This window comes from Plasmodium falciparum (genome assembly GCF_000002765.6).
Source record: "Plasmodium falciparum 3D7 genome assembly, chromosome: 13".
NCBI lineage: Eukaryota > Apicomplexa > Aconoidasida > Haemosporida > Plasmodiidae > Plasmodium > Plasmodium falciparum.
The window spans coordinates 2,131,066-2,145,000 of NC_004331.3; the positions used below are offsets into that span (position 1 = coordinate 2,131,066).

The 13,935-nt window shown below is 19.2% G+C and overlaps 3 protein-coding genes across 3 annotated transcripts in view; 2 read left to right on the forward strand and 1 right to left on the reverse strand.

Annotated features, from left to right (window-relative positions):
* Positions 1-1,002: 1,002 nt before the first annotated feature.
* On the reverse strand, positions 1,003-7,518 carry PF3D7_1353300 (conserved Plasmodium protein, unknown function; the record flags this gene model as incomplete). The annotated part of the gene is made up of 2 exons (XM_001350209.1): positions 1,003-7,090; positions 7,400-7,518. 2 exons carry the CDS (start codon positions 7,516-7,518, stop codon positions 1,003-1,005), a joined length of 6,207 nt encoding a protein of 2,068 aa, XP_001350245.1.
* A 1,144-nt stretch (positions 7,519-8,662) lies between these two features.
* PF3D7_1353400 (Ran-binding protein, putative) lies at positions 8,663-12,157 on the forward strand (the record flags this gene model as incomplete). Its single annotated transcript, XM_001350210.1, has 1 exon — positions 8,663-12,157. One exon carries the CDS (start codon positions 8,663-8,665, stop codon positions 12,155-12,157), a length of 3,495 nt encoding a protein of 1,164 aa, XP_001350246.1.
* A 902-nt stretch (positions 12,158-13,059) lies between these two features.
* The window catches only part of PF3D7_1353500 (RNA polymerase II transcription factor B subunit 4, putative), a gene marked incomplete at both ends in the record, with an annotated part of 981 nt that continues 105 nt past the window's right edge, over positions 13,060-13,935 (forward strand). Inside the window, one exon of the mRNA XM_001350211.1 lies at positions 13,060-13,935. This exon is cut by the window's right edge and continues 105 nt beyond it. Coding sequence (XP_001350247.1) covers positions 13,060-13,935 — 876 coding nt within the window.

Below are 13,935 nucleotides of genomic sequence, written 5' to 3' on the forward strand. Positions count from 1 at the left end.
GAGCACACAAAAAAAATATACATATATATATATATATATATATATATATTTATTTATTTATATGTATATGTAATTTTCCGAACAATTTGCTTTCAATAATCTATTGGTTCATTAAAAAAATTCACAAAATTATAAACAACCTTTTTATTTAAATTTATATATTTTTCATATTCCATAAAAACCTATTTCAAGTTTTTTTATTTCATTATTTTATGATACCTAATTATAATAAATATTTTTGTCTATATATTTTCATATGTTTAGAGCAATGATATGGTATATTTATAATATAATTGTATAAATTATATTACCGTTTTGTTTTTGTTATTTTAAATAATTTACTTTTTTCTATATCCTTTTTTATATTTCATTATTTATTTTATATCTATAGATCTTATAAAGGAAATAAAAATGTATACATATATATATATATATATATATATATATATATATGTATTTATTTATTTATTTATTTATATATACATGTAAAAACATTTATAAAAAAAAAATAATTAAAGAACTAATTATAATCTTTTTAATAAATAAAAAAGGAATGAATATTCAATCTACATGGATATACAAGAAATACATATATTAAAATAAATTTCGATTTATATTTTTATTTTATGTTTGTTAATTGTCTCAATTGTGGACTCTTTAAAAAATATACGATACCATAAAAGAGGTTTTCTTTATATTAATGTAATGAGAATTTATGACTCAAAAAAAAAAAAAAAAAAAAAAAAGAAAAACACAAGCATATATATATACATATATATATATATATATATATATATATAAAATAAGCTACGTTTATATTAACATATTGTATAACATTTAAAAGTGAAATATACAGAAAATTATTCGAATGAATATATTTATATATGCATATTAAAATATAAACAGAAAAAAAAAAAAAAAAAAAAAAAAAAAAAAAAAGGACGTTTACGCAAAATAAATAAAATATATATATTTAAATCATGTATATTTTGTTATGACTGTCTAATTGTCAAAACTGGATAAAAATAATGATTCAACAAAATCAAAGAGAACTCTATATATCCATATATATGGTTTTAATCCTGATAAGAATAATCCTTCGTTTCCCCTTTTATATAATAAATATATAATATTATTATTTTTTGAAATTTTTATGATATCAAAATGGTTAAAATTAAAATTTTTGGAATCAGAAGAGAAAATGAAAACAACTGGGAAATTGAACAGATGTATATTTTTAGATATAAATTTATTGGATGAATTTTGTAACATGAAAAAGAATACTTTTAATAATTTATAATCATGATAATTTAAAAATCTTGGTATTATAGATGTATTAAATGATTCACTATTCCTAACATTTTTATAAAGTATATGATTATTTTTCTTTTCGTTAAAATAACAATGTATTTTTTCAATGAATTGATAAAATTTTTGATTATTACAAAAAGCTAAATAACTCTCTTCGTTATAGTATGTATATATATATATTAAAATTAAATAATTATATACATTATATATAAATGATAAATTATATAAAAATTTATCTTGTATACTTATATCTATTTGTTTATCTTCAAAATATATTTTCCATTTTTCGTATAATGATTTAATATTAAAATATACTCTAATTTTACTTTCAAAAGAGTCACTATATATATTTTTGAAAAAAGTGTTATTATTATATGTTTCATTAAAAATCATATTATTATTATTATTATTATTATTTAATTTATAACTATTCTTAACATCATATAGTTCATTATTACTTTTTATATTTTTAGTCTTGCAATATAATTTTTCGTCACATTTATACTCGTCTTTTTTTTTATTCATTTTATGTATTTTATTAAAAAATGATAAATTGTTTTCAAAATATTCAATAGTATTAAGGGAATTCTTTTTATATATTTCCACATTAATATTATTATCATTATCTCTTATGGAAGAATTATTATATGTATAATCCTTATTATATTCCATTGGATTATTTACATTATTACTACTATTTTTTTTATTCATATCTGATACGTTGTTATATATTTCATTTCCTATATTACTCCTTATATTATTATTTTCACTAATATTATTATTATTATTATTATTATTAATATTATTATATTTTAAATCAATTTTATCTATTTCTTGGATATTCTCATTTTTTATATTCTCAAAATTTTTTTCACTTTTTTTGTTTTGATTATTGTCATGCCATGTACATTCCATGTCTTTATTAATATAAGTACTCATATTTGTTCTGCTCACATTTTTTTTATCATCATATATACTTGTAATATTCGATTTATTTTCTAATAGGTCTCTATATTTATCAGGTTTTTCACTATTACATATATATGTTATATCACTTAAACGTTTTAAATGGACGTCATATTCATTACTACTATTATTTATATCTAATAAAAAATTATTTCTGTCCTGGTCATCTGTACTAATTTTACACAATAAATTATTATAAAAATCATAAAACAATGATCTTTTTAAAAAATTTGATAACTCACTTGTACAACGGAAAAAATATCTCTGTTTTATAAGAGTAGAAAAAGAATTGAAAAATATATTTAATGAATAAAAAAACTTATGAACTATAGAAAATTTCCGTTTTTTAGTTTCTATAAAATCATCAGGATAATTAAATATATCAAACATATTATTATATGAAAAATTAATTAAGATACATATTTCTTTTGTATGTTTCTTTCCATAATCATCAAAATTGGAATCTGCTGTAGACGTACTGTTGGCATCAGAAACCATTGCATTTTTATTTTTTATAAATGAATTTATCATCATTTTATCCCTTTCCATATTTTTCTTTTCTTGATTTGTCTTATTATCACATGCATTAAAATTATGTTTAAATCTATTTCGAATTTTAAAAAAACTATACCTAAATTTGTTGGATATTCTTGGGGCATCATCCATATTATCACATTTCCTTATTTCCTTTTTTCTGAATTTTTCCAATATATTTAATTTGATTTTTTTTATTTCAGAATTTTTCATTTCATGACGCTCACAATTATTTTCTACGTTCCTTTCAACGTCTTCTTTTATATTTTTTTCATTATCATAATTAACATATTTTTGAATCTGTGTATTCAAATTTTTCTCATCTACAATATTATGTGTTTTTACAATTTCATTATTTGTATTCTTGTTAATATCCTTATACACATTCTTTTCAACATCATGTTTTATATTTGGTTCTACAAATTCTTTCATATCTATTTCCATCACATTTTCTTTATTTAAATCTATATACTTGTTCAAATTTTTTTCACAATTTGTCTTCGATATAATTTCTTTAATTTCCAAATTATCCTTAAAACTGCCAACTAAACTATGGTTACTATTATTATTCTTGTGCTTTTTAATAAAGGATGCAAAATTACTTAGACTCATATTAGCAAATTTATTTATACTAGAATTTCCTTTGTATGTACTAGCAGAACCTCGAGGATCATTAGACACATGACTTTCATATATGCTCCATATTTTCGATTCATTGGTATTATAGTCATTTCTATATAAATTATCTTCTTCTTTAATATAATTTTCAGATATCTGTTCTGAGTTTTTATGAAAAATATTTAATTTAGATAAATTCAAAAGGGTTTCCATTTTTTTTTTCTTCAATTTCTCTTTAATATTTCTTAATTTTCCCATATCATTATTTTTATTATCCTTCATTTTTATTTTCATATTTTTTTTGGTATTTTTTGTAAACATTTCCTCTTTTTTTATTTTATTCTTTTGTTTGTCTTGTACATTTTCAACATTATTCGAAAATTCCGAATTATTTATTTGATTCATTGTTTTTTTATCTATATTTATATTTTGATCCGTATCCAGTTTTTTCACCAGCTCTTGTTGATACTCAGTTTTGTTTTGTGCACCTTTTAAATTTACATTTTTTCTCTCAACATTTTTGTCTTCTTTTTCTATATCTGCTATTACTTCTTCTACCTTCTTGTGATCATCTAGATCTTTATGGACATCGTTCAAATGGTGATCGACATTAGCTATACCTTTATCGTAATTTTCTACATCTCGATCGACATCATCTATATAATTATCGTAGTTTTCTACATCTCTATCAACACCATCTACATAATTATCGTAATTGTTTACACCTTGATCTTCCTCTTCCTCTTCGTCTTCATCTTCCTCTTCCTCGTCCTGTTCTTCTTCCTCTTGACAACTTTTACTACCTTTTTCTTTTGGTTCGCCTAGTTCTTCTTTTTCATCTTCTCCTGAATGCATTTGCTCTTTTACTACATGACTTAATATTTTTTCATCATCATAACTAGCATTCGAATCATCAGAATCGTTTTTATCAATTTCGTTATATTTCCTTTCATTAATTTTTTTATCTTGATTTATAAAACTGGATTTATCATTTCCTTTTATATCACTTAATATTTTATGTATATCCCATTTTTTGGTAATTTTCTTAAATCTTTGACTTTGATTCATTTGTTCATGCTCTAAATATTTTTTTTTTTTTTTTTCTCCAAAAAAAAGACTCATTATATTACTTTTATTATTCGCTTTATGCAAGGTACATTTTGATTTTTTGTCTTCTTCACTTTTATTGATGGGATATAATTTTGAATGTTTTTTTTTTTCATTATCATAAGTGTCCCCTTTAGTATCATGAACATGTTTTTTTTTATAATTATTTATGTGACATTTATATGCATTAGTATTATAAAGATTAAAGGTGTTTTTAATATTTTCAGCAACACCAGCAGTGCTTATCAATGTTGTCATGCCTCCAGGAGTTTTATTTTTTTTCTTTTTATAAATTTTTTCCAAGAAATAATTCAGCATAATATTAGTACCATCATTAAAACACAGGAAAACAAAATTATAATTTTTAAAAATAGCTTTAAAATGGTTCATTGCAATATTTAAGTCATTATAATTATCACTAAAAAATGAGAAAGGGGTAGAAAAAAGGAAAGTATAATTATCATCCATGTTGAACTTATTTTCAACAATACTGTTTAATTTAGAATTTGTATAATCTGTATGTATATAATTATAATTATTATTATTATTATTATGTGCATAATTTTGGTATCTATTTTCATCATTAATATTATTAACACATTGTTGATGATTATGATATTCATTACTTTGTTCATTATAATTATTATTAAGAAACATATCATGACAATTGTTTTTGTCATTTTGATCCATATAATTAATAGTGTCCTTTATATTATCATTCTGTTTATTATATAGATTGTTATGAATTGAATTATTATCATTGTTATCATTATTATAAATATTTATATGATCATTTATATAACTATAGATATTCATTTTATCTTGTTTATTTTTATTTTCTTTTTCATGATCATTAAGATTTGATACCGACTTATGGCAAAGATTAATATTATTTTTGATATCCTGTTTTGAAATATGTTTACTACATTTTAATTTCTTATCATCAGATGAAATATTTGTGTGTGTTCCTTTAATATTAGAAGTTCCATTTTCATTATATATATTAAATAGGTTTTTATTCATATGTAGATTAAAGTTATTTGATATGTTTAAAATATTGGTAGTTTTGGATTTAAATATAAATGGTATGGAGAATCCAAAGTTTATGTTAATATGTATATGTATACAAATATAACCTAATAATTTGGCTATAACTGTAAATGTATCAATTTTTATATCTTTTTTTAGGAAATAATAAATAGGTATTTTATTTTCCATTTCATTCATATTTATATAATTATAAAAAATTTCAGGAAGGATAACAATAATTCCTTTGATATTTTTATATTTCCATCTATTTAATTGCATTTTTAATTTATCTCGAATCATATTTTCATTTTTTATATATTTTAATTGTTGTTTTTTCTTTTCTTGATTAATATAATATTTTTCTTTATTACTATAGCAATTGTTATTTTGAGTATTAAGATTATTTTGCTCTATTTCATTAATTTTTGTTTTCTTTAAATTTATACTATTATTATATACATGATCTTCTTTCATTTTTTGTGTTTCTATATATAAATCTTTATTATCATTTTTATATATTGTATTTTCCATTAATTTGTCATTATTTGTTATTAGATTAAAATTCTCTTCTTTATTACTGCATACATTTTCTTTATTTATATTCCATTTTTTTAATGATCTTATAATAATTTCTTCTTGATCATTCATATAATTTTTGTTATTAAAATATTCTTCATCTTTAATATTTACATGATCATTAAGATGATTATTATTACAAGTATTTCCATCAACAATTAATTCTTCTTCTCCTAGGCATGTCTTTTTATATTGTTCCTTAACCCCATCTCTATCATTTTGTTGCATACTATTTTTTTTTATTTCATAATAGTTGTGTGTAGATACATCTCTATCATTGTATAACTTTTTAAAAAAGTGGTTTTTAAATATCCAAGAGAATTGTAAATACTGAATCAAAACGGTATCCTGCAAATATAAATGTTGAACATTTGGATCTTCTATTTTTCCTAAACCTAAGATATGTTTCCATTTATTGTCAATTAAAACAAATTTTATTTTTTTCTCTTGCTTTATATTAACTAAATCATACAGGTCAATTTTTTCAGAATCATTAATATAATTATATGTTTGATCTTTTTTTTTTTTTTTTTTTTTTTTTTTAATACTAGTATTAGGTAAATAATAGTCTATTATCACTACACCAAAATTATTATTATTTAACACCTCCCGTGTATTAATATGACAATTTAAATTGATATTTTCATAAATATTTGTATATTCAACAATAAAAAAAAATATATGTAATGCTTTATTGTATACATAATTTTTTATTTTTATACTAGTTTCAATAATATAATTGAATATATCTTCTTTTTTAAAATTACATGCTTCAAATTCCTTTTGTCCTTTTATATCATAGTGTTCCTTTGATTGCTCAAAAATTAAATTATTCAAATATTCTTTTTTCTTTTCTATATAATAATAAAATATGTGAACAAATATATGTTGTAAAAAAGGAAATATCAAATAAATGGTACTTCTGTAAACCTTTTCTAAATTATTACATCTGCAGTTGAAAAAAATTAAATTGAATGAATATATATGCACATATATATATATATATATATATATATATATATATATATATATAACAATAAATATATTAAATATTATATATTACATTTTACATATTATATATTACATGTTACATATTATATATTACATGTTACATATTATATATTACATGTTACATATTATATATTGAATATTACATATTTTAAATATAATATATTATATATCAAAAATTATATATTACATATAAATTATTATATATTATTTATTATTTATGTGTATTTGTTTCTTTTTGAATGATTACTTTTTCAAAAGCTTTAGTGACTTGTTTCCTATATAAAACACCAACCCCCTAGAACAGAAGTTATAGTCAAAGAAAAAAAATGAGAGTAACAGTATAAATATGATAATAAAAAAATCCATTATAACATATAAACATGTTTCATCTTACGTATTTTTTAAAATATATATGTATAAAGTAAAACATAAGAAAAAAAGAAACAAAACTATAAAAAATATATATATAAATATATATATATATAACGTACAATATATAAACGTATTAGTTATGTTAACAATTATTTTATTCTTTTTATTTCATTTTCACCAAAAAAAAAGTATATTATTATATATATATATAAGGATTGAACAAATAAACAAGTAAACAAACAAACAAATATACACACTTTTGTATAAAGTAATTTTAACAAAAATAAAAAAGGAAAAAACATAAAGAAATAAGGATAATAAATAATATATATATATATATATATATATATATATATATATATCAACATATAAATTTTAAATCGCTAAGAAATATATAAAATATAATATGTATATTTTTTATCATATAATGTAAAAAAAAAAAAAAAAAAAAAAAAAAGAAAAAAAAATGAAATTTTCCCTTTGTGTTCATATTACAAATAAGTATTTTATATAATTGGTTATTTTTTCACATATATATATTAAAAAAGAAATATGTTATGAAGAAAATTATATAAACATTCTCTAAATGGGTATAATATTGTTTTCCATCTTAATAAAAATTATTTTTTCTCTTTATATATATATATATATATATATATATATATGTATATGTAAATATATTTCTTATTGCTCATCTATAATTAACATTAATTTTTTTTTAACGTTCCAATAAAAATACATACTATATATATATATATATATATATATATATATATTATATATACATGGTTATATACTTATAAATAAAATATTATTTTTTAAATATCCTTAAAAAATAAAAATAAAATAAAGAATAAAATAATATATATATATATATATATATATATTAATAATTATTTAATGAAAATATGAAATTCATATAATAAATAGAAGAAAAGTATATACTCATGGAATTATTATATATATAATATATATATATATATTTAACATAATATGATGGAAAAGTAAAATTTCCTTTATTTTTAAAATTCGAAAGGAAAAAAAAAAAAAAAAATTTAGTTATGTATATATATTTATATATATATATATATATATTTCATTTCATTTGTATATTATGAAAATTTAATGAAGTTTGGAAATGTCATCGAATTATAGGAATTATAAAAATAATCATGATAGTTATTGTAAAGAAAATGATTATAGGAATAATAATAATAAAGAGAAAAATAAAATAAAGAATAATAAACGAGATGTCTTTGAAAGGGAAAGAAATCAAAGCGTCATAGATAATAATAAAAATATGTTTGAAAAAAATAAATATAATTCTAGAGATTATATGGATAAAAAATATGACAACAAGTATAACAAAAAATATGATGATAAGTATGATAAAAAATGTGACGATAAGTATGATAAAAATTATGATGAAAGATATAACAAAAATTACGATGACAAGTATGATAAAAATTATGATGAAAGATATAACAAAAATTACGATGACAAGTATGATAAAAATTATGATGAAAGATATAACAAAAATTACGATGACAAGTATGATAAAAAATATGACAAAAGATATGATGACAAATATGATAAAAAATATCAAGATAAGAAAGATAATGAATATCATAAAGGAAAGAGAAAATATGATGAAAGGAAACATAGTTACGTAAGTCAAGAAAAAGATTATAATAGAAGAAATAATTCAGAAACTTATGATAAATATAAAGAATGTAACATTGAAAAGAATAATCAACATACTAAAATAATGAACCATTATAATAACAACAATAGTTTATATAACAAAATTGAATATAGAAAAAAGAGATCCTTTGCTAAAAGTAAAGAAGATGAAAGAAATAAATCAGAAGAAGATTTAAGTGAAGATGACAAGAATAAAGATTATTCATCTGCTTCAGAAAGTAATTTTTATAAATATAAGAAAAGAAAGAATAACACATACGAATATAAAGATGATAAAGATTATACATCTTATGATAATAAGTTTAGAAAAATTCGAAATATAGATGATATATTAGAAATGAAACCAAATATTCTGTTATCCAGATTTATATTTATATACAAATTAGTTGATAATATTTCAGAAGATGAAATAGATGAGCTAATTAGAAATATATCCATAAATAATGCTTTTTCATTACCTGTTAATATATATATAAATAAATTATCCTTTTTTTCAATAAAAGATGAACTATTTGTAAAAGAAAATTTAGAGTTTTTAAAAAACAATTCATATTTTAATATAATACAACAAAAAATTCAATCTAATTTTTTATTAGAGAATAGAATAAATGATGATCAATGTTGTATTATAGAATTCCCTTCTGATGAAGCATCTGGCAAATTATTTTCACTTTATGAAAAAGATAATTGTATTGAAATAAAAAATAATATATCTTATATATTCCCCTTATTCAAATTGAAAAATAAAGGGAAAAATGTTGAAGAAAAAACGGGTAGTAATAAAGTAAGTGATTGGTATTGTTCAGCTTGTAATTTCTTAAACTTCTCTAGAAGAACAGCTTGTCACTTTTGCAAAGCTCCCAAAACAAGTGATGCAAAATTAGTAGACAAAGAAACTAGTACCATTAGTACATTTATAAAAAATAATATAAACCATCAAGAAAATAATTTATATTTAATAAATAATAAAAATTTATATAATAATATGCATGTCGATAAAGGTACGTATAACCATATGTTGTCGGATCCTTTGAATATGCAAAAAGTATATGTGTATAACAATATGGAGGACAATTATGAAAATATTTTGAACGATACTTATAAAGATGCAAACAATAATATTAGTAATAATAATAATAATAATAATAATAATGACAATGATTATAATAATAATAATAATAATAATAATAATAGTAAAAATAATAATTATAATAATAATTATAATAGTAATTATAATAGGGGGAATGAAAATAACCATTTAAAATTGTCAAATAATAATATATTCTTTTCATATAACCCATTTCACAAATTTAATGAAGATTCTCAAAATTATGAGAATATTAATAAAGAGATAATATGTGATGATCAAAATACTAATATGCTTATTTTAAAAAATATGGATGGAAATATATTAATTAAGGATTTCATACAATTTTTAAATGTAACATTTGATAAGAATGATGTGAGTTGTATTTATTTATTCAATGATATTAAAGGTTCTAGTAAAAAAAAAGGCTTTTGCTTTATTGAATTTTATAATATAAATATGGCAAAAAAGGTAATGAATAATATGGAAAAAAATTATTATCTCAATTTTCAAGATAATTATTTAAAATTAGATTATGTATATGAAAAAGAAAAACAATATTTTTTTAATTGTATCCAAATGGCCAAACTCGATATAAGTAAAAGCTCAGCTACAGTTGTTAAAAATAATATTCCGTATTTTAATTTTTTTGTTAATTATTTTGAAGCAGTAGTACACATGAATATACATTGTTATACTTATTTCTTGATGTGGTCATCACAAATTATTATTCTGAAAAAGGGAAAACCTGAATTATCCGAGTTTTTCTTTGATTACAATAGTCAATATTATTATCACCCTTTGTATCAGTTATATTTTGATAATAATACAAAATATTATATGTCTCTCTCAAAAGGTTATTATATTTGGGAAGATGGTTTAAAATGTTTACTTAGGGTTTATTTGGATAACCTTGGTGAAAATGTATATGAAAGAGAAAATTATGATAAGAAGTTTTCTTTAATGGATGCATCGAAAAATAAGGAGCATGAAGAAACTCACCAACAAGCACGTATAAATGATGATCATAAATATGATAATATTAGTAATAATAATATAATTAATGGTCATATGTTGGAACAGAAGTTATCTAATTATAAAATAGAAAAGGAAAATGAGAAAAAAAATAACAATGAGAATGTTATACTAAACAAAATTTCCTCATTTGTAGAAAAAGCAAAAGAAATAGCTCTGGCCTCCAAAAAAAACATTGAACAAATGAACATGAACGACAATAACTTATCTATTTTGGAAAAAAAAAATAAAGAAATTATAAAAAAACATTTTACGACGGATTCGGCAGATGATGAGGATGAAGAAAATGATAATGATAATGATAACGATGAACATGACGACGATCACGATAATGAGAAGGAAGACAATGACGATGAATTGAATAATGTATCAATAAAAAATAAAGATAATATATCAGATATTAATATAATAGAAAAGCAAAGCAATGATGATCATAATAATAAGCAACGTATTGATAATTCTTCATATTATGATTATAAAAAAAATGTGAAACTTTCTGATAATATCTCAAATAATATTAATAATAATATACCTTATCAAAATAATAATAATGATATGAAAAAAGGATACACCAATGTATCAAATAATTCTTTTAATAATTCAAATATTTATAACAATAATAATGAACATATAAATAATAATGATGAAAAAGATGTTATAAGTGAACAATCAGAAAAGAACATAAATATTTGTTTTATTTGTTTGAGAAAATTTTTAAATGAAGAAATGCTTCAACGACACATTGATGTTTCAAATTTGCATAAAAAAAATGTAGAAATTCTTTCAGATCCTGTATTAAGTAATTAAATATATGATAATTTTTTTTTTTTTTTTTTAAATATATATAAATTATTGATTATTGAATTATATTGCATTGATATAAAATAGCATATGTTCATGTGGATATTCCTCTTTTTCATTTCTTTGCATATCGTTTTTTTTTTTTTTTTTTTGTTTATATATATATATATATATATATATATATATATATATATCATATCATATCATATCATATAAAAGCTATATAAAAACAAAATATATATTACAAATGTATAAAATATTATTACGATATATATTATATATATTATATTTTTTTTAATTCATTTTGCCATTCATAAATTAGGAAATATAATTAATTTAATTTCTTTCTTAACTATAACGTATTTATTTTATTTTTTAATTATAACTTATTTATTTTGTTTTTTTTAATTATACCTCATTATCTTATAATTTTTTTTTTTTTAATTTATTTAATAAAAACTGTGTTCTTGTATAAATGTAAATTTTATATTATTTAATTCTTTTTTTTTTTCTTTTTTTTTTTTTGTTTTCAAAAGATTTTTCACATACTAATAAAATATTCTTAAATGTATTATATTATACATATAGAAGTATATTAATTTGATTATAAAAAAAAAAATATATATATGTATATATATATACTATATATGTTGACATGTCATATTTCAGTAATTTACCCTATTATATTAAGATATAATACTTGTGATTGCATATAATATTTAAAAAAAAAAAAAATTCTGATTATAGAAATATAGTTATATCTTCTATTTATAATTCAATATTGTAAGTTATAAAAATATATACATATATATAAATATACATTATATATATATATATATATATATATATATATATTTTTTTTTTTGCAAAAGAGATAAATATATTCAATATGATGTACATATATACACATGATCATAAAAATGGAGAAAAATGAGGAGAATACTAAGAAAGATGACATAATAAAAGATGAAGAGGTTGTTAAGAATCATTTAATTTTAATAATTGATGTAAATTTGTTAATATGGTGTGAGGGAGTTCAAATAAAATTTGAAAATAATGTTATAAGAACATTAAAATTACATGAATTTTTAAAATCTGTTTTTCAATTTATTCGTTTTTATTGCATAATGTGTAATTCTGAAAGAATATGCATTATATCTACTTGTAGTAATAATTGTAAAATCATATATGAAAATTATATATCTTTTGCTAAAAACAATTTAACGGAAAAGGATTTTTGTAGTGATACATATGATAAGTTAGTTGATTTTATTAATGAAAATAAGAAAGAAAAAAAGAGTGAAAGCGCATTATCATCAGCTTTAACAATTGCTTTATGTTATAATAATAGAATACGTAATTTATATGAAAATATTAATACTAGATTATTTTTATTAGATATATCAAAAAGTCATTATTATACAAATCAATATACACAATTAATGAATATTGCATATAATGCTAAACGAAATAATATTATAATAGATGTTTTCTCTCTTAATTATAAAACACAAATTCTGGAACAAATATGTAATATAACCAACGGATTATATTTAGATAATACTATATTTCAAAGTATTAACCCTTATGGTAATATTCAAGATATATTAACTCAGACAATAATCTTTTGGTTCCTACCTTCTGTTAATACTAGAAAATATTTTTCAAATACCTATCTAAATGAGGATACAAATATAGCTGTCTGTACATGCCATAATAAGCAAATCGATATAGCGTATATATGTTCATGTTGTTTGGCTATATATTGTTCAGAAAAAAACTTA